At 37.6% G+C, this 20,766-nt stretch overlaps 3 protein-coding genes and 1 non-coding gene across 6 annotated transcripts in view; 3 read left to right on the forward strand and 1 right to left on the reverse strand.

Moving 5' to 3' along the window:
• Nucleotides 1-11,811, forward strand: part of CTNNAL1 (catenin alpha like 1) — a 53,996-nt gene extending 42,185 nt beyond the window's left edge. Inside the window, exons 12-19 of one of the 3 annotated variants that reach the window (XM_016130004.2) lie at nucleotides 1,663-1,700; nucleotides 3,884-3,934; nucleotides 4,041-4,195; nucleotides 7,304-7,352; nucleotides 10,360-10,416; nucleotides 10,543-10,656; nucleotides 11,335-11,418; nucleotides 11,545-11,811. In XM_016130004.2, coding sequence (XP_015985490.2) covers nucleotides 1,663-1,700; nucleotides 3,884-3,934; nucleotides 4,041-4,195; nucleotides 7,304-7,352; nucleotides 10,360-10,416; nucleotides 10,543-10,656; nucleotides 11,335-11,418; nucleotides 11,545-11,610 — 614 coding nt within the window. In that variant the 3' untranslated portion in view covers nucleotides 11,611-11,811. The remainder of the gene's footprint in view (nucleotides 1-1,662; nucleotides 1,701-3,883; nucleotides 3,935-4,040; nucleotides 4,196-7,303; nucleotides 7,353-10,359; nucleotides 10,417-10,542; nucleotides 10,657-11,334; nucleotides 11,419-11,544) is intronic. The other 2 variants (XM_016130005.2, XM_016130007.2) reach the window with 2 other exon arrangements.
• LOC118601070 lies at nucleotides 8,503-8,608 on the forward strand. Its single transcript, XR_004950172.1, has one exon. It is a non-coding gene; the product is annotated as a U6 spliceosomal RNA (small nuclear RNA).
• A 1,213-nt stretch (nucleotides 11,812-13,024) lies between the features above and the next one.
• On the reverse strand, nucleotides 13,025-18,551 carry ABITRAM (actin binding transcription modulator). Its single transcript, XM_016130009.2, has 6 exons — nucleotides 18,387-18,551; nucleotides 17,283-17,334; nucleotides 16,562-16,691; nucleotides 14,627-14,703; nucleotides 14,479-14,548; nucleotides 13,025-14,393 (listed from the first exon to the last, which is right to left on the reverse strand). Exons 1-6 carry the CDS (start codon nucleotides 18,463-18,465, stop codon nucleotides 14,256-14,258), a joined length of 546 nt encoding a protein of 181 aa, XP_015985495.1. The 5' UTR covers nucleotides 18,466-18,551; the 3' UTR covers nucleotides 13,025-14,255.
• Nucleotides 18,552-18,689: 138 nt separating this feature from the next.
• ELP1 (elongator acetyltransferase complex subunit 1) overlaps nucleotides 18,690-20,766 on the forward strand; it is a 53,107-nt gene continuing 51,030 nt past the window's right edge. The window contains exon 1 of the mRNA XM_036238372.1: nucleotides 18,690-19,042. The gene's annotated coding sequence lies outside the window, so the exon portion shown is untranslated. The remainder of the gene's footprint in view (nucleotides 19,043-20,766) is intronic.

Consider the following 20,766-nt stretch of genomic DNA (forward strand, 5'->3'; position numbering starts at 1 on the left):
ATTGTACCGTGGAGAAATAAGAGATACTGAAACAGCTGACTTCCCCCCACTCCCTTTTAGAAAGTAAATGTGAACATTTTAGGGTCATGGGCACTACAGAGGATCACAGAAGTAGATAATACAAGATTGCTTACTTAAGCTAATTTTACTTAAGTAATGATTGTGCCCTTTTCTCTAGCTTATTAAGATCACCTTTTAGCAATGTTATGGACAGGATTCACACTTTGAATTAAGATAGGTGGTGAATTTTGAGGTTCTACATGACCTGATGACAGTTTTCTATTAATCTTCTCACAATGAAATTAGGGTTAGGAGACAAGGTTTGGAAATTACTTCTTCTTTAAAGTTTTGTTTTTTCCCTTTTAATTCTGACATTACAAAGAAATAATTGAATCTTAAAGCTATTCCCATGAAGCTTTCAGGCTAACCCATAATGACACTTTGCCATTTAGATCAGCATTGTCCAACAGAAATATGATGCCAGCCATATATGTCATTTAAAATTTCTAGGAGGCACAAGAGAAATTTAAAAAGAAATGGGTGAAATTTATTTTAATAATGTTTTAACCCAACATACCCAAAATATTATCTTCTCAATTTATAATCAATATTTTAAAATTATTGAGATTTTTTTTTACATTTTTTTCCCTTTATATTAAGACTTCAAAATCCAGTATGTATTTTACACTTACAGCACATCTCAATTCAGACTGGCCATATTTCAGTTGATCAGTAGTCACATGTGGCTAGCAGATTCCATATTCAACAGCAATTCTAGATGAAATTTTAAATGTTATGAACAGGTTTGCCCTGTTCATATAATAGTCATTCTATAAGAAATGACATAATTCAGTATTCTTACATTATATTTATTCTTATTAGATAGAACTATATGAAATTGCTGTTTTTGTATGTCAAAATTGTTGAGTATCAGTAATTTTATACAGTTTCACCTAATATATTATAGCTGAAACATTTTCCTTGAAACCAAGAAGCAATTACTATTCAAATCTTATGTTGAATTTTTACTCCAGATATAACAAACTGTGTCTTAAAAAAATCTGTCATCCACTGGAACCTGACTTTATACATGATCTAGAAGCCAGAACGATGAAAGCGCCGGGGCGAAGTGGACGTCATGCACGTCCTTCTTTCCTTAGTAGTTGTGCTTCCTGCCGTGTGTTAATTCCCAGCCAAGAGTCCGTTGTTTGCTTTATTTCATCTTCCTATATTGGACACTAGACTCGTCCTCTTACCTGATGAGGAGAATGCATGATGAGGTTATTTGTAAATGATTTGGTCTGGTACTTGCAGAAAAGGAAGCAAGCACCAATGACCGGTACTGATAAAAGAAGACTCTGGTTTTCTTAGAGGCAGGCTGCTGTGAAAGAATTCACTGTGAATGAAACTGTTGTAAATATGAGGAAATGTCAGTGAGATATTGCCTTTTTGCCATTTTGTTGGAGATTGACCAACATAGGTGTCTTAGAGATACAACTGTTGACAGTCTTCACGTTCACCAAATTATGATTTTATTCCTGAATTATATGTAATTAATAGACAAATCTATAAAAACTAATGTACTAACATTTCTGTTTATTTAATATTTAAAAAATAAAATATAATAGAAAATTTGTTTTAAGTTATATCTGTTATTTGTAGGAGAGAAGTATGGCTACCTTTCGCTTCCAAAGCCAATGGTGAGTAGAAGAGTTTTATACATTTCAGAATGTTTTTATTCAGAATTCAAATATGCTCTTGCTGCTTATTTGCTAACTGACATTACAAACAAACAAACAAACAAACAAAAAACCCAGGATATTAAATGTTCATTGTTCAGAGTTGTTATTCTGAGTAGCAGTCTAGATGTAGTCCACACTCTGATTATTTGTGTTGGGTTTAGGGGAGGGTGGGGTTGAGGAAATAGGTAACAGATTTTATGATTAATTTAGAAGCCATAATTTGAAGTCAGAGGTCTTTTTGTTCTTCATATCTTGAATCTAATGTACAAGGCCATGCTGGAGTCGTTTTCTACAAGCTAAGAACTTTCTTAATGCTTCCGAGGTCAATGAAAATATGCCATGCTATTTATAATTAGAAACTTGAACTGTTTAGCTTTGTACAACTGAAACTGGTATATCTGACTGCATTCCAAAAGAGTGTCCACTAGATGGCAAGCTTGGTTACATTATTAAGATGGCTTCTGCACCTTTTCAGGCAATTCCCTCTGTGTCTTCATTAAACACTTTAATAATAATAACAATAATTCCCAAAAGTAAAAATAAAAACAATGAAAACACAATTAGATCTAGAAGAAGAAGACAGAGTGTAAGAGTCTAAATAAAATAAAACCTAAAAACCTGTAGGATATTCTTAATTTTCTCAAATCCCTTATCGATTGTTTTATAGTCTTCTCACGAAAAAGATACAAATTATGTGATTTTACAAGAGGGAGTGAGTAGAAGAGATTGATAATCTCTCTTTATTTTCTAATGAATATAGGAGGCAGTCGTATTTGTGTGTGTGTGTGTGTGTGTGTGTGTGTGTGTAACTTTATAGTTTCCCTATATTTATTTTCTGTTCTTTACCTTCTCTCATTTCTTCTATAGTAAACAGCATTAGAAAAATCTCAAACGGGCTATGTTAAATGAACAATATAAACTACAGGGTAGAAAAAAAGGAAAAGTTGAAGTTGTTCTGTTCTATAGTAAAACCGGTGACAGAACAGCTGGTCAGAAGTAACAAGTCATGATAATAAAAAGGGAAACAAGAAACGGAGAGGTACACATATACCTCAAAGGTATTGGTGATTATCTGTTTCTTCTTTTTTAAAAAAATCTCATTTATTTTATTATTTTTTATTTATCATTATTATTTTTTATTTTTTTAATTGAAGAAAGGATTTAAATTCTTTCCCCTCCATCTATCTCCTCCAATGATTTTGTTTCTTAAGCGAGCACATGAGTGTTTTGTTTTATTATAATTTATACTTTGCGTACGTGTGTGTGTGTGTGTGTGTGTGTGTGTGTGTATTATTTAAATAAATGTTTCCTTTAAAGATACAGGCTCCCCGTATCTTCTAGCCCCTTAATGTCCTGCCCCACCAGGTTGCAGAGTGAGAGGAATGCCCAACCTGGGCTGCCATCTCCAGAGAACTTTTGAATGTATTTCTCAAAGAAGCCTTGCTATTGGTCGTGGTTTCTGTTCTTCTAGTAAATAGGCATCTGTGGGCTAGTTTGGTAACATGACTAGTGTACAATTTTTTCTCCTATCCTGGGGGAAATATATTCTGAGTTTCTAATAGCTTAGTAGGACCAAGTTTGCTGTTTCAAAAATAAGGGCCTATCAAACATATTGGTTCAAATATTAAACTCTAAAGTCTTAGTACAATCTCCTATACAACCTAGATAAAGTTCAGAATCAGGATGTCAATGAAATGAGGGTGCTGAAATTTAGCCTCAAAGGGCAAATTGGTTAAAGGAATTGAATTCCAGAGTCATAACATTAGGAAGAGATGGATAACTGCATAGAGTTGCTAATTTTATTACTTCATTTCATAAGAATAATTCAACAGAAAGGCCAGGAAGTTTTGGGGGTATAATAACTGGACTCAGAAAAAACTGCTTAAGTCTTTATGTCCTTCTTGGACACTGATCTGCTTTCCCTGGACCCAGAATTCTAACTTCCTGTTCAAAGCTGAACTCACATACTAGTGGAGTACTTGCAATTAGTTATTTTAACTTAATTTAATGTAGTTTTAGACCGAAAATGTTTAAATTAAACTTTTATTACAGGTGCCTTGTTATGCTTTCTATTACTATTGTATTTCCTCACAATTAACTGTACTGCTTTTTAAGCTATCTTAACTCTTTTATTGTCACAGAAGAATAATGCAAACCTGAAATCCTTAAAGCCAGACAAGTCTGACTCTGAGGTAAGAGTCTTACTTCAGACTCTGTTAGACTTTGTTAGAGTCTTACTTCTAATCTATTTATATCGGTAATAACAAAATTGTTGTGATTTAAATGCATATCTTATAGGAGAAAGCCAAGATAGCAAAGCTTGGACTTAAGCTGGGTTTGCTCACCTCTGATGCCAACTGCGAGATCGAGAAGTGGGAGAATCAGGAGAATGAGATCATTCGATATGGACGGAACATGTCCAGTATGGCCTATTGTCTATATTTATTTACTAGGTAAATGTAGTTACAGTGATCTTTTTCAAATCAATTTAATAATATCTAGTGTGAAAAAAAGTGCCATGTTAAATCATTGATAGGCGAAAGTCAGTTTTGTATACATGATAAAAAGCCTATATAAGTAATTCTTATGACAATTAAGTGAAAGCAACAAGATGACATTTAATTAGGATTTAGATTTAGAAGAGATCCTCTTTGAGCTTTGTATCCTATTCTTTGCATAATTTTGAAATAATTTTGCATTCTACATTTTTTCATCAGTGTCTCTCCCACTCAGCATCAGGAAGTTTAGAGAACATGCCTTTTAAATCTTTATATAAATGATTGATTAAGCATAGATCAAAGAATAGAGCCTTTAGGCCTACCGCCTCAATAGAGTGCCAGATCTCCACGAATCAGGATTCAGTATGTAGCAGAGAATTTCCCTAACTTTGGTATTATCCGACTTACATTCTTTGTCTTATCCACATTACAAGACTCTTGATTAAATGACTTGAAGTCCATTTTGATCACATTCCACAATATTCCATTGTAATAATCTGTACATATGGTATAATAATGTATATGTATATATGATATATAGTAACGTATATGTGTCGAAACTCCATGCTGCTAAATATGTATCAGTTATCTGCTCAACAATCTGCTTTAGAATTTTCTCAAGGAATGACTTCACACTTTTCACTAATTTCTGTAATCTATCTTTTTTTTTGATTTTGAAAACCTGGAAAATACTTAATACCTCCAATGTTATGGCCCCTCTCGTACTCATTTTGATTTTGAAAATATTAGCAGCTGTACTGCCAAGTTATTGTAGTATTCTCAAATGTCATTTTGTCTGAAATTTTAAGCTCAATTAAAGGAGTTAGGATCTCAACAACTGTATAGCACCCGTTACCCACTCAGTGTCTTAACAAAATGAAAAGATAAGCAAGAGCAGGCAGATGGGGGTCAGTAACATTAATGTTGATAAAATTGCTACTGGAAAATGTAGTTTATATCTACAAGCAGGTAGAATTTTAAAGATGATCTTTAGAATTAAGAAATCTTATTAATTCTGTCTTCGCAGTCACCAAAAAGACTGAAAAGATAAATAAAATGCCCATTTCTTGTGTGGGATGGAATAAGTGAGAGAGCACAGAGAAGTGAGGGATGTGGTGCTGGTGAAGATTCCTTAGGAATGGAGAAGGAGCATTCATTTCCCTCTGGATGTCTGCTACCTTTTCAAGATACATAATTCTTCTGCAGGGTGAAGGAAAAATGATAGTTGAGTGGTTTTGTCCATGTTTAGCAGTCATTTGTTAAGACCTCACCATATTTTCCATCAGTGGTGACCTTCCCCTTGGTAGTTTCCTTCCTTTGTTAACTTTTTTTAGCAGTCTCCTTCTGGGATTGAGTCTTCCCAGCACTTCTTTGTTTCTATCTTTTAAAAATCTGATGAGTCATGTCTACCAAAGAAAGTAAAATGGAACTCCTTTGTTTACTCACAAAAAAACATCCACTGCTTAACTGAAATAACAAAGATCTTTACTTTCAGCCGGAATCATGATAGTTATCTCATGGTGATAAAAATTAGGTCTTTAAAAAAACTTTTTTGGGAGGGACTGATAAAAACTGGAGAAATATATTATTACTTAATGGATGTAGACACATATATAAAATCTTCCAAATAAAAGATAAATCAGTAGGTTTTTTAAGTCTGTGATTTCCCCTTTTATTTCTTATTTCAGGATGATACAGTTGGCAATTTTGGTTTCAAAGTCAGAATAGTGAATTTCGGTAAGGGGTGACATGCTCCTCATAGGGACTAGAAAACAGAAGAGGCTGTGTTATAAAGGGTAGAGAAAACTAAAGCTCTGGGAATGAGACTTGTTACTAGAATATGGTTATTGGACAGGAACACTGACATTCAGGAAAAGAAAATGGATTTTCTGTAATGGATAACACCTTGTGCCATTTGTACAAGTCTTGGTAATATAATTGTGGTAAAATCTCAAACTGGCTTTGTTTTCTGCCTATATTATCAGTATACATGTTTCCCCCCCACCACCCGCCAAAATTTTTTCTCTCTTCCCTTACAACTGTGGTTTACCAACCTCTTCTAGTTGCTTCTTTCTGAGACTCATCTGTTGGCCTTCACAGTATCCAATTTTGTAGTTTTCCTGAGCAATTTTATAGCTCTTCCTCAGGCTGTTGTTTAATACCACCTTAACAATTTATATAAATTTCTTAATTTATATATAATTTTTCATATTTCTTGATAGTTGATATATTTTACATTTTTCTAGTGCCTTATATTTTTTTTAAAAAGTTCAACTTTGCCAGTTCCTTACAGTTTTTAAAGTGGTTTCTGCTTCATAATTTCATTTGATCTTCATAACAGTTTATCAGAGAACTGGAATAATTTACTTCCATCTCATAACTTAAGGGGCAGGCAGAACTGGTGGTTGCTACAAGATTTCAGATCTTCTGATTCATGCCTAGTGCACTGCTCTTTTTAAATGCATTCTGTTGATCTTCTTTGTAATTTACTTTTCATTTGTAGAGGTCTTACTTCTTGGTAGTTTTCAATCTCATATTCCCTAATCTTATGATGAGAGTGGTACACAAAAATTATAATGATTTTATAGTTTCAGAATTGAAACTTAAATGACATGCCTCATCAAAGACAACTGAATTCCTGCCAGAGTTGAAATTGGAATCAGAAATGCGAATTTCCTGGCTTTCAGTCTGATCCTCTTTCTTTTACGTAACAAAGGCCTTTTGGTTAAGACATGTTATCAGATTGTATATATTTAATTTATGAAGCAAAATTAAAAAAGGTTAAACAGGAAAAACAAAAATTAAATATAATTTGTCAGTTTTAAATTTCTTTACATTATAAAATTAACATATATAATGTTTACTTAGAATTTTTGAAAGTACCCAAGAAGTAATAATATTAAAGTTGCTTTAAGAATAAAGTCACAATATTATTAGATCTATTCAATATTGTTCAAAATTTGGGATCTCTTAATATACAAAATGCTCTAAAACTTTAATATTATGAAACCAATTCCCAGGCAATAACTTTTTCTTACCTCCTAATCATTCGTTTTATTTCAGGGGAGAGGGGCCACTGAAAACTTCCCAGGATTTAATTCATCAGTTAGAGGTATGTTTTAGTTCCATTTTATGATACTACTTCAATTCTGGGCTAAAAATGGTGCTAACTGGTTTCTAAATGATCTATTCTGTGATGTTTGTGTGCTTACCTGTGCACACTCATGTGTACTATAGAGTAGTAGGAAAGAGTAGAGGGCTTGCAGTAGCATTTTGTGGAGCATTTTTGGGTTATCTCGTTGGGGAGGGGAAATATATACACATACGTACATACATACATATACATACATATATATATACATACATACATATATATATATATAAAATAGGGATGAAGTAGAATGAGCTTTGATTGTCCATAGATGCAATAATAAGTTTTAGGTTTTCCCAAGTAGGTGAAAACATGCTGTCAGCAGATGCATAGCGCTTGTACTTTCCTGAATGCTAAGAAGGTTTTTTCTTTATTGAATTGGATGAACGATATTGGTTAAATGAGATAACACATAAGAAAGCATCTGTCATAGGCTTAAGACCATTAGACGAAATGCAGTACATGTTAATTTCCTTTTTTTCTTCCATATTCCTGATGATCTAGGGCGTTCAGGAAGAGACAGATATACTGGCATCTACTCTTGTACCCTGTGTGGCCAGTGGAACTCCATGCAGGCCCATCCCTAATTCTCCTCCCTTAGTCTGAAGCTTTAGATTAGCAAGTGGATTGCAGGATTCCTTCTTATTTGCCCTGATTCTCATGTTAGTCTGTTTGCCTCTCCAGAACCAAGAGCATTCTTACATTTGAAATTTCTCTCACTTTATCACCTTTATCGTTTCCTTGGGCATGCATGCCCCAGTGAGCCTCTTTAGGAAAGGGATTTAATTGTGAGGGGATTTTCATCAGTAGAGTCAGAAGAATTGTAGAAAATGTTTCTTGTGGATTTTTCTGTAGAGTATAAATGAGCTTTTTCTCTTAAAACAGTTGGAATAAATTCTGGATTCATTCTGTTCAGTCTGGCCCATATCCATTCGAAGTCACACCACCCCATAAGGGGTATTTCACTGCAGAAGATCCGCTACTCACCTGCTTCCTATGTGAGCGTATGCACTAAACTGATGTCTGCCGAATTGTCTGCAAACTCTGATGAACATTGAATGTTCATCAAATATTTATTGAGTTTGTACTGTGTGTCAGACCCTGGGGATAAGAAATCTTTGGGGAGTGCTCACTTTAAAATCGGAACGATACAGAGAAGATGGGTATGACCCCTGCACAAGGATGACATGCAAATTTGTGAAGCATTCCATATTTGAAATGTATAACCACTGTAATGTATACCTGAAACTAATATAAAATAATTTGGAGATAAATGAACAAAATAAAGCCCCTGCCCACATGGAGCTTATATTATAGTGGGGGGAGATAGACAATAAAAAGTATATAAAACCCCCATGTAAGTACTTAGAGATAAATTATGTAGGATAAGAGAGAGGTGATAGAAGGATGGTTGGAAAAGACCTCCCTAAGGAGGTAACATTTGAGTAGAGTTATTAATGAAGCGAGAGAGTGAGCTTGACGCATACCTCGGGGTCGACTATTTCAGGCCCACAGGACAAGTGGAAAGGCCCTGAGGTGTGCAGGTATGCCGGGGCATCTAAAGAACATCTGGAGGCAAGTGTAGATGGAATGGAGTGAGCCAGAAGAAAGGTGGTAACATATGACATTTCCGTAGTCACGGAAAGAACTTTGACTTTTTTTTTTCAAGTATGATGGGAAACCCACTGAGAGTGTTGAGGGGCAATGGCATGATCCGCCTTAGGTTTTAAAAGGGTTTTGGCTCGACCAACAGGGTAAGCGATAGTGCCATTTACTGAGATGGGGAACACCGAGGGACAACACCACATTTAGAGTGTGGAAATCAAGCATTTTGCTTCGCTCAAGTAGGATATACAAGACTGAGGTCAGGATAGTTCATGAATGAAGAAAAAAAATTGGGAGTCATCAGCTTAAAAGTGGTTTTAAAACCATGATAATTTATGAGGCAGACATGGATCTCGCCCACAAAGGGTTTTCAGGTTACGAGGGAAGAGAAGATGTGTAAAACAGAAAGTGTTAACATGGAACGATGAGGAACATATAGGTAAGTGAGTCATTCTGTTTGGCTAGAAGCTAGGTGTAAAACTCTGTTTTCCCTTTTAAAGGTTAGGGAAGGATGCAAAGAACTATTTGACTTTGAGATCAGTCTATCCAATGACAGCAAGGTGTGTTAAGGCTGTTGGATAGAGGATTAAAGTTAACCCTTAAATTACTGGCTCCTACCTCATATTCTTTATCTAGTTTATTACCAAGACCTGTTATTTTTCTTCACAAATCACTCTCAAATTTGCTCTGTTCTCTTTATTCTTATTGTTGCTATTGAAGGCTAAGTCTTTCTCCTTTTATTTCCCTGGTATCTCTCACTCTAAAATATTCTATGTACCATTTAAAATTAATCATCCTGAATATTCTTATCTGTCCAGCCTTGTTACTGTTCTTTCTATCATCCTGTTCTCCCTACTAAATTGTATGAACATGGAGAATAGTCAAAAACCAATCTGAACTGGTTCTCTCAAACGGCTAATTAAGGAATATGTCTGGGCAACAAGTTTTTCCTTGCTTACCTGGAAGCAGGAAAGTTCTAACCCTTTGAGCTCATACTCTAGGATTCATCAGCCCTTTATAATTGAGGATATTATGAGATGAGCTTCAGCTCCCTCCGGAAGCCCAGACATAATTTGTATGGCTAAGTGTCACAGGTCCATGTGATCCTCACGTAGTTGGAGGTGTCCAGGTGTAGAGGAGTCTCTGCAGGGACTGATTCTGCACCAAGTCTGGGAAATAGCCTGCTGAATACAGTTAAACTCTTGTGTTGTTCTCCTGGGTACAACAAAAATTTTAGGAGTTCTGCGACCTTTTATTTTTGGGCTTCAGTTTTAAAATTCTATGTGAAAATTATCCACGAATGTATATTTTACCAGTTATCCAGAAGACACACATCTAAAGTAGTGTTTTCCCTTTCCACCAGGTTTTTGCTGAAGAGGGCTTGAAACTTGCTTCAAGTGTACAAGCTTTCTCAAAACAGGTAACGCAGGCCTATGCCTAGTGTTGGTGGTGATGTTATGAATACCCACTTTGGATATAAAAATATTTAAGGTTTAAAAGATAGAGTTATGTTGGAGCTTTTATGACTTCCTAAATTATATTTCAGCTGAAAGATGATGACAAGCTGATGCTTCTCCTGGAAATAAACAAGCTAATTCCTCTATGCCACCAGCTCCAGACAATAACGAAGACACCTTTGCAGAATCAAGTGTTTTTAAAGGTAAACATGAGGGTGGGTTATTCAGGTAGGCAACTTTTGAGAAACTTCGACACTTCTTTATTGGGTTAGCTTCCAGCCCCCCCTTTTTTTTTTCAAATAGTGTTAATAACCACAGAAGAGCTATTTACTTCCATTTTTCATCCCTTAACTGCAAGAATTACTTGTTATCTATAGTTATAATTGACCCAAGGGAGCAAATAGGCTCACCAAATAAGTTGGCTTTTTTGACGTGATTAATTCCATAGCGTTAAGCAGCTTCCCTTAAATCCGGATGTCATCACATGTCTAGGGCACAAACTCCTCAGGGTATGGCTCCCATCCTTAGGGAATTGGAGTGCAACAGAGAGGAGTGCTAGGAATTGCAGAGCAGGGAGTTCACTGCCACTATTTGGAGTGCTTTGAGAAGCCCCTAAACAGCCTGAATTACAAAGGGCCGACTTTCCATCCTGGGGATTCATGAAATAGGCAGGAGACCCAGGCAGGGCAGTAATCCCTGCATCTGTGTTCTGGGGCCTCAGGTCATCGAGTCAGCTTGTGTACACTAATCCATATACCTTTTGAGATCTCTTAGAGTTCCATAATAGAGAACTTTTATCATTTTAAAACTAACTAAATGATAAAGTCTTTTGAAGTACCCCTTGTAAAGAAATTCGATTTGCTTGCTTTGTATCACTATAGGTTGATAAGTGTATCACAAAGACACGAACCATGATGGCTATTTTGGTCCAGCTTCTCTCACTTTGCTTTAAATTGCTGAAGAAGGTGAGAGTTTTTCTATTTTATGCTCACATTTTAAAACTTAAAGGACAATGTAAAAGAAAATAGTTATTACTTAATTTTGCAAATTTTATGAAGAAAGCAAAAACTAATTGTTTTAACTCTTCCCAGTTTCAGATGGAAAACAACAGATGGGTCTCAGTTACAAATAAAGACTCCGTGGATGGTAAAACTTGAGAAGCATTTGAGGTCAGATCTCTGGAACACCCTGTGGCAAAGCTGGCATTTTTAGAAAGCAAATGATTCTTTATATTTTCAGAAATTCGGTAATTTTATAAAGAAAACAATACTGAAATCTTGCTATATTTTCTAATTATGAAACTGATTGTGAAGCTTTTTGACAACTAATAAATGCCATGGTAGTTGCTAGAGTTCTAATTGCAGTGTGATTTTAAAATGAGACATTGCTGCTAATAATGTTCTTTAAAAGCCAAATATCCTGACAGTCTTAATGACAGTTTAATCCAAAGATGCTATTTTGAGTACGTGTTTACCTTTGGCATATTTTACCTTCATGTTTTCCATTTTTATTTAAGCTTATCATCTAGAACACTAATTTTCACCAGAAAATACACAGTTGTCTGGTTGAAAGCAGTTTTCTTTAAACCTGTGAACTCTTTAATCCTATTCATCAAGTGTGACAGGGCATCTTTGCTGCCTGCTTGTCACAGATCAGCCATGCTAGTAGAACACGTTTATTCTCTAACAAGCATTTCACATAGCACAGGTTATCTGTTGAGATAAATGCCTGCTACCCCCTCCCTCCCTCCCCCCACCCCCCACCACCAAAAAGCAGGGTCATGGAGCTCACGCCATAGTTCTAGTTCTAAGAGCTGGCCTGTCTGCTCTGATTATTAGCTGGAATCCTAAGCCTATCTTACTAGCTTAAAAAAAAATAGTTTTTGAACTACTCTTCTCAGTAGTGAATGATAGGAGATGCAAGAGAATGATGGGACTAAGCTATTTAAAATAAATTCTGAATCATATATTTTATATATGTACCTTTGGAATGTTCATTTTAAAACAAATAAACATTTTTCTTTAGTCTTTTTAATTTTAGGGTTTAAAGTTTTTCTTGTTTCAAGGGTGAAGTTCGGATGGAAAGATCTAGTATATAGGTCCTGCCCTTATATGGTATAGTTAACTTTGTTTTGGACTCATTTGACAGTGCTTGTATCCCAATGCTTTGAAATTCATTTTGAAATCTAATAGACATGTCATTTGACAAATGGCAGTAGTCATAGACGCATGTCTAATCATCATTATCTGGGTCAGCCGTCACAATTAATATTCACAAGATCTCAAAGAACCATACTGCCAATTAGCTTGTGAGGATTTTATTGAAGGAACTTGAACTTACTGTAGGCCTTAGGGAGAAAATGGAATGTACGCAGGTTGGTTAATGACCTTTACAAAATACTTTATAAAAATCATTACACATGACTTTTATTCCCTGAAACCAAAGTAGTCTTTTAAATTACAATGGAAATAATGTGTGAATGATGCAAGGTAATTGTGTACGTAAAATATATAATTCTTATACTATTTTTACTATCTTTGTTTTATGACGTCTTCAGGAATCATTGTGCTACTCAGTGAAGATCTACTGGTTTGTGCTTATATTTTCTGTTCAGAGCACTTGATAGTGTAGATGTTTGTAGAGTAACTACATGTATTACGTCTGGTAGGTATATATAGGGACAGTCACAATGGCACTCAAGTTACAAGACATTTTTCTTGAGTCAAAAATAATTTTTAGATTTACAAACTACTTTTATATACCTGGAATGAAAATATTCTCTTATTTAAGTACAAGTAGGGTTGGGGAAGGGATAACTTATGACTTCAACAGAGTAAGAGGACAGAGAACCAAAGGAATTTACACATCAAGTGATTTCTTCTGTATTATTTTATTTGAAAACATATTTAATTGAATATGTGTTGTAGCCCTTAATAACAATTTTTAAATCCTTTTATTTAAAATTCAATGTCATTAAGTATACAATCTTACACCAAAAATTTTTTTTCTTTCTTTTTTAGTTTAAATGACGTGAAAGCTTTTGTTCTATTCAAAGGCCTCTGGGTCTTTGAATTACAGTAACTTCTTTGCTGGTTACCCTGTAACTAGAGTGTGAAACTGAGTGACTACAATGCATGCACTGCATTATAATATCTTCATATTAGGAAAGCCCTTTGTATTTTTCAAAGCCTTTTCATATGTCCCTCATTTAAGAAGGCACACTGTTACAGTTCCACTTTGTTTCAGAGAGAAAGGCCATCCCAGCAGTGTGAGGACTAGAGAAGGTACACTCTACACTCTGCCTCTCCCCTACAGTCTAGAGAGAGAGGAGTTAGAGCAGGTGGGGTGGGACTAGCATCACATTAAAGTAGACTGGGTGAAAAAGGCCAGTTGTTCCTTTTAACTTCAAACTGATGGAGGATTGAGGCAAAAACAATTAACAACACGGTAATATTCAAACAGAAGAATGTCAAAATGTAGTATTTACTAATGGGTTATAGAATGAAGGGTAAATTTTTACTTTGTTACTTAAAACCTTAAAACTTTTGTCTTTTTCAAATTTTCTTTAAAGTGCTTTATTTATTTAAAAAAAAAAAAAAATCCCTCCCTTGCCAGTTGTTGGAGAAAAGCAAAAGACCACACAGCGAGTACGTGGCAGGGCAAAGACAAAATGACAACTAAGGCTTGTTTTGCAAGAGACAGAAAGAAAACCGGGCCTCCCTGCAGATGGCTGGCTGTGACGTATGCTTCTTCACGTGTGCTGGCTCCTCCTTAGGGCAAAGATCGAATTCCATGTCAATTCTCACGATGTAGCTGTTGTGGCGTTAACGCGTTTTACCACAACTTCTTCATATTGTTTTTGTGTCAGTAACCCTTCTGTTATGCTTTTACTTTCTTCAAATTTGGGCAACACAACTGCAATGTAGCCTTCAGTGGATGGCTAGAAAGGAAACAGAATATTTAGTACTGTCAAATGACAAAAATCCAATAAAATGTGGATGGGATCTTACTTTCCCACTTTTTACCTTCTCTTGAAGAATAGATGGTTCATGGAGAATGTTTTCATTCACTTCCATCAACCGTCCTCTAACACAGCTATTGAAAAAAGAATTGTTATGAAGAAAAATATTGTCTTCTTTGTTCCTCCTAAATTGTGGTTAAAAAGTAACTCACCTCGATATTGTGTATTCTTCTCCATCTGAGCAGTAAATCTTACACAGAGGTGCAAGTTCTGTTAGAAACTGTGCCCCCTGACAATGAAAGAGAAGACATAATTGGTGTACACTTTCACTTTCTTCTGAGAGGCAGCTCTCAATGTTATAATAGGTTATATTCCTAGAACTGGTATTTTAAAGAAAAATGACGTAAGTATAGAAAAACCATTCATTTATTCAAATATTTATATAAGTGCCTACTATTGGCCAGGTACCATCCTAGGCTCTAGGGGAAAAAGCAGACTGAGACACATGTGATAAGTAGTTTAAAGATTAAGAATATATTTTATCAACTTTAAATAAGAACCTGCATATAGCCAGGTATAAAGATTTTTTCAAAAGTCTAAGAAAATCCATCAATAAACAATAGAAAATTCAACATGACAGTGTGCCATCAATACTGTACAAAGTTAATTCCATTAAGATTCCTACCTTATTTTCATATTAGAACTTAATAAAGGAACTTCATTAGGCTCAATCACTATGACTTTTTGGAGGAGGGATGTTTTTCTAATTACAAAGAAATGTGCTTTGAGGAAGTTTTGGAAAACAGAAAAGTTTCCAGTAGCATACAGTAATAACTTATTCATTATCCTATAACCCAGAAGTAAATACTACATTTTGACATACATCTGTTTGAATGCTTTGGCACGGTTACTCTTTCAGGTACTCCGCTCTATGGATGTAGCTGGGAGTTTCTGACAAATATCTACGAGGAGGCGCATGGGAAACTGATGCAGGCATGTCTCATGAGTTTTTTCTTTTTTTCCCAAGAATTTTTCCCCTAGTGAATATAGACATTTGAGCTCAAGATGCTATTCCTTCATTATCTCTAGCACTCAAACATTAGGAACTAACATTTGGATATCACCACATTGGCTTCACTCCTCTCTCTGCGTGTGGCCACTTAATTTTAAAATACTAGTCAGTGTGATTCTCCACCTTTGGGAGGAAGAGTTGGGGATTCATCCCAGAGCGTTTGTCTACCACTGGGACTGTGTCAAAAGAGCAGAAATGTTTTGGCTCCTTTTAATCACCTCCCTTGGATGAATGATTGGCAGTGCTGACAGCCTCTATTCTTCAGTAGTAACAATAATGCTACAATTTTGGACAAAGATTTATCAGGAACATCAAAGGAACTCCTTAAGTACTAATTGCTTTACTTGCAATTTGTAGACTTTATCTTTTAAGAATAGTCCATGCTTTTCTAAGTCCGTGTGTTTCCTGAGAGAGGAAAAATCAATAACCATAGGTACATTATTAGAAGATTCAGGAAATGAAGGACCTGAATTATCCGATATGATGGATCTACTTAAAGTTATACTCTCTTTTAATAAAATGTGTCCATGCTGCCTAGAGTCATAGAGGGCAGAGATATCATTTTGTACAACTGAGCACTATGTGAAGGTAGAGGGTGTGGCCTGATGTGTATTGGATTGGCAACTAATAAGGAATGGAAAATGCTAAGGAGGAATTTTTTTTCAGATTATTTTTCAAGAAATATTTTAAAAAATTTTTAATTTACATCTGAAAATAAATGGTAAAGAAGAGTTGGTCACATAAATTTTATAGAACTCAAATACTGGTTTATTAAAACTAGAAGGAACAGAATAGCTCATTATATTGGTATTAGAGTTGTCTTTTCAAAGGCTCACCTTCCCAATCCTCAGGATAACAAGGGTGGTGATATAGAACCTAAAATGACAGATCCTATATCTCCTGAAATACCTCATTTTTTTGGTCTGACAATTTCTTTCTGGTTAAAGTATTCCTAAGATCAGCACCTCAAACTGCCAGGGCAGTATGCTGAGCATACATCACTAAATTCTAAGACTGACTGGATCTATCATTATTATGATACAGAGGATTTAAGTAGAGAATCATCAGAACATACCCGCTTAAATTTCCCAGAGACCTTGTTCTGAAGTCTGCTACAGTTGGTACTGATTTGATAGGAAATGCTTTTAATTGTTTTTCCACTTTGAAGAACTGGATGAGATCCTGCCAATGTGATGACACATATTCTACAAGGAGCAAAAATTGGTCCTGTATTATTGCTTGGTATAATTCTTCTCATGTAACACAGTATTCCTATTGGCATAAGAATATCTGAACTGACATTTGTTTAAACTATCATTTCTCCCCACTTTCCTCTGGTTACTATCAGAGCTTAACTGTAGAAGGAAATGCAATAATAAAAAGGAGAAAATGGGAGTGAATTTCCTTCCCAGAGAAGCGAAGAGTACCAGAGGTCTTTAGGTAGCACTGAGGCGGAAGAGAGAGAAGGCATGCCTGCATGTATAGGCTACCACCTAGGCCTCTACCCTTGCCTTCTTCACGACTTTGGCCATTCACTGGTTAGGCACAGGCTAGTTACTCCAGGTAGCAGTGAACTGAGGGTGTGGTGGTTCATTTGGGTGTTCGGGTAATAGAGTTTGTTCAGAGTGAGTAGGCACTGAGAGGCTCATTCTTGTCAACCAAATGTCTATAATAATAATACTATTTCAACACAGTGGAAGGTAATCATTTATTGAACAATTGTTCAATATAATACCATACCAGGCTACAATTCCAGAAACACATTTTTGATAATTTAAAATTCCCAGTTTGCTTACCGGTTAGAGTGCTGCAGTATACAGTGGTCCTCACAGGGTTTTCCTTTGACATCTAGAAGAATGAGTGAGTCTGTTAGTTGCAAAGTCAATATTTACTACCACTGTGTAAATACTGGTTCATATAATTGTGAAAATTCTACACATACTGATCACTGGTATCCCTTCATTACTCAAAGATATGCCTAAAAGGCTTGCTATAAAGTATTTAAAGAGATCTGGTCCAGGTGGAATCATTCATTCAACTAACTCTTTGCTTCATCTTGCTTTATACTCACTTTAAAATGAGTACAATCATTATTTCTGTAAGAAATGCGATTAACAATGTATTCTTTATATAATACAGTAGTGTATGTTTTGTTGGTTAATTATTGAGCGACCAACTCCTGTTGATTTGCCTAGGACTGTCCTGATGTGAGAATGTCTCGGATTCTGGGAAACCCTGGTCCTGGGTAAAATGGGACGGTTGGTCACCCTAAATTTGGCTAATAAAGCATATACTAAATTTTAAAAAAGTACACTTATTATCCCTGTATGAAGGAGAACAAATAAGGGGTCAGGAGGGTCCCCAACAATGCTCCTACCACTGATATTTACCAAATGCACCTAGAACGAAATATCTACTTATTAAGTGGCAAGTGTATAACAGCAGCGACTTCTCTTTAAACTTAGATTGTTTTCTAAATGCCCCTATTTAACCCACCCTCTTCTTTACATCCCTACAGCGTCTACCATATTTTCGACCTCATCATTTAAATCATTTTATGCACTGCCACTCCCTTTAGGATTGTGCCCCTCAAACTCATTCTGGTACTCGACATTGCAATCCAGCCCCTGACTACCTCGGGGCCCTCATCTTAAGACTATCATTTTTCCGCAGGCAACCCACCTAGGAATTCACAAAGCACTCGTCAGCCCCAGAATTCAGTCCTCGATGCCTTTACAAATGCCATTCTCTCGACCTAGAGAGCAAAAGAGTGGTCCAATTCCTTCTAACGTGGGGAAAGAGCGCCGGGGAGAGCTCGCATGGCTTACAATGTGTCACCATAGTCCCTACGGCATCAGGCCAATGTGGCCAAGGAGAGATCGTCATCATTCCCCTCTTACCCGCTTTGTACCAGCGAGTGAAGTAACGATCCACAAGCGATGGTACCGCAGGCTCTGCGGCCACCGGCTCGGTAGCCATGACGACCTCCGGCGCCGCCACCTGTACACTCGGAGAGTCGGGGGCTTCCTCCAAACACTCCCGGAAAAAGGGTGTCTTTCCGGCGCGCGGCGCGTGGTTTGCGCACGCGCGCTGCTCCCCTGGCCCTGCAGGCTCCGCCCACTGGCGCCAGTTACTGGGCTTTGGGGTTGACGTAAAGGTTGGGATGCAATACAATAGGCTGGGCAGGAGGGCGCAGGGATGGGGGCCGGCAGTCTGCGCAGCTTCTCCCGGTTTCTCTTGCCAGGGCTACTCGCGGAGAAGGCCGGCCACGCCTCCTCCGCTTCCTGACGTCACTGCCGCGCCACTAGACGTGTGCCCCACTACCTGGCTCGCGCGTTCTCATCTCTTCGGCTGTCTGCCCTCTCTGCCAGCTACTGCCGCCGCCCCAGGGGGTCTAGCGGCCCGGAGGCCCGGTGCGCACCGCGAGAGCTCGGGAGCCGCAGACCGAGAGAGGCTCGTGCGCAACCCCGGACGGGCCGCGGGAGGCAGGCTGCGCGTGGCCCTGGAGGCGAGGGTGGACGCACCGCTCTTTGGAGGTTCTCAGAGCGCCGCGCCGGTGAGCGTTCGAGCAACTCATCGTGGTGGGGGCACGGAACCGGGCCTTGTTCGCCAGGGGGTGTGCTGGTGAAGGGAGCCCCAGAGCACGCAACCTCTGCCTGCTGCAGGCCCAAGAGTGGAATGCGGCGTGACCACCTCTGCCCGTGAGCCTTAGGTTCTCTTTGTGCAGGCTCGCAGCTTGCTCCACCTGCGGCCGTCGGGGGGTTCTCTGCTCCACGGCTACACACATAACCAGCCTGTGGATTCCTTGCAGGGGTGGGCAGTACTGCTGAAAGCGAATCAGTCAATACACGATAGAAGACAACGGTTATTAGAGACAGGATCGAAAACTGCTGCGGGTCCCTACTCATGTCTGCGACTTTTTTTGTGCAGATGTTGTCCTCGATGCTTTTCCATCTAATGTGGTATATTATGTGGCCCTCTCCACGGTTAAACTGTGACCTCCGTAAAGGCAGTGAATGTCAGAGTCATCTTTTGTCTTCAGATCCTAGTACTTTGCAAGTGCTTAGTACGTGTTTACCATAGGCTACAGACAGGATCATAGTATTGATTAGGTACTGTGTAAAGGATTGAAACTGTATATTGACAGCCACGGAGGGCACCAGTGAAGTTTAATATAAAAGTGTAAGCAAAAAGTAGGCAAAGATTTAGGGAACAGAGAGTAGAAATGCGATGTCTCCAAATAGGGGAAACTCGTTTGGTAGGGGAATAGCATGTACTTTGTTTTGCAGGTTATATTCGATGTGCTTATGAGACATCCTTGTTATAACATAAGAATGTTGACAATATGGGTTTACTGTTCAGTTTGGGGAGGATCAGGGGCTAGACATTTAGATCTAGTCAGCATATTAGTGATCTACCTGGTACTTATAGGCATGATAATTAGCCAAGAGGCAGATGAAGGAGCAAGGGAAGAAAATGTAGCTTTCAGAAATTTTGGAGATCAGGATTGATCTATGGTATAGAGAGATCTTTAGCATGGTTAAGGGCTGAGAAAAGTTGAATCATTGACAGTGGAGTGCCCAGGATTGCAGATGTTAAAGAAAGGGTACTAATGAGCCAGAGTCCTAGGGGAGTTTGGAGAAGATTCCTTTCCTAGATTTGCAAAGAAGTGGGTACACCTCTTAGAAGATAAGGGTGATAGGTGCGAAAATTTAGGAAAGTTCTTTTGAGACTGGGAGAGTTGGGAAGAGGTAGATGAATGATGAACTCACCTTGGCTGGCGATTCTGAAAGCTCAGGGATTTGAGAACTCAGGTTGTTTGCTACATTTGTCAGTCAGAGTCCAGTTGGGAAAGTAAAAACCACACATCATTTCAACGGTATTAATGTAAAAAACTGGTATTAATGTATATAGCTGTTGGAGGGACAAAAAGGGAACAATGAAGTAACATAAAAGGTAAACTGATGAAACTAGCTTAGCTAGGTTGGGGATTAAACAAGGAAGCAGTTGGGATTATCATAGCCTAAATTTAGAGGAGAGGCATTGTAAAGCTGGGACTCAGACTTCTTGTGTTGATGTTTCTGAAATTCAGAGCAAGAGCCAGGTGTTGCTGGATTTCGATGTCTGGAGGGGACCTACCTGGTTAGTGCTGTTACCTCCGGTGATGGGGTTAATGAGGCTGGACCTGGCAGTGGTAGATACTAGGACCAAGGGCCCTGCAAGGATTAAGGCATCTTGCTAGGATAACAACAAGATAACAGGACAAAGTGAGTCCTTAGC

This window comes from Rousettus aegyptiacus, unplaced genomic scaffold (assembly GCF_014176215.1).
Source record: "Rousettus aegyptiacus isolate mRouAeg1 unplaced genomic scaffold, mRouAeg1.p scaffold_m13_p_3, whole genome shotgun sequence".
Taxonomy (NCBI): Eukaryota; Metazoa; Chordata; class Mammalia; order Chiroptera; family Pteropodidae; genus Rousettus; species Rousettus aegyptiacus.

What these genes read in the sequence shown, in the direction of transcription:
- ABITRAM (XM_016130009.2), bottom strand. Translation starts at nt 18,465, where the DNA reads ATGGCTACCGAGCCGGTGGCCGCAGAGCCTGCGGTACCATCGCTTGTG. An exon ending in CACTCGCTGGTACAAAGCGG is followed by an intron (nt 17,335 to 18,386) that starts GTAAGAGGGGAA and finishes TCATTCTTCTAG; the next exon opens with ATGTCAAAGGAAAACCCTGT. An exon ending in GAAGAATACACAATATCGAG is followed by an intron (nt 14,549 to 14,626) that starts GTGAGTTACTTT and finishes TTTTTTCAATAG; the next exon opens with CTGTGTTAGAGGACGGTTGA.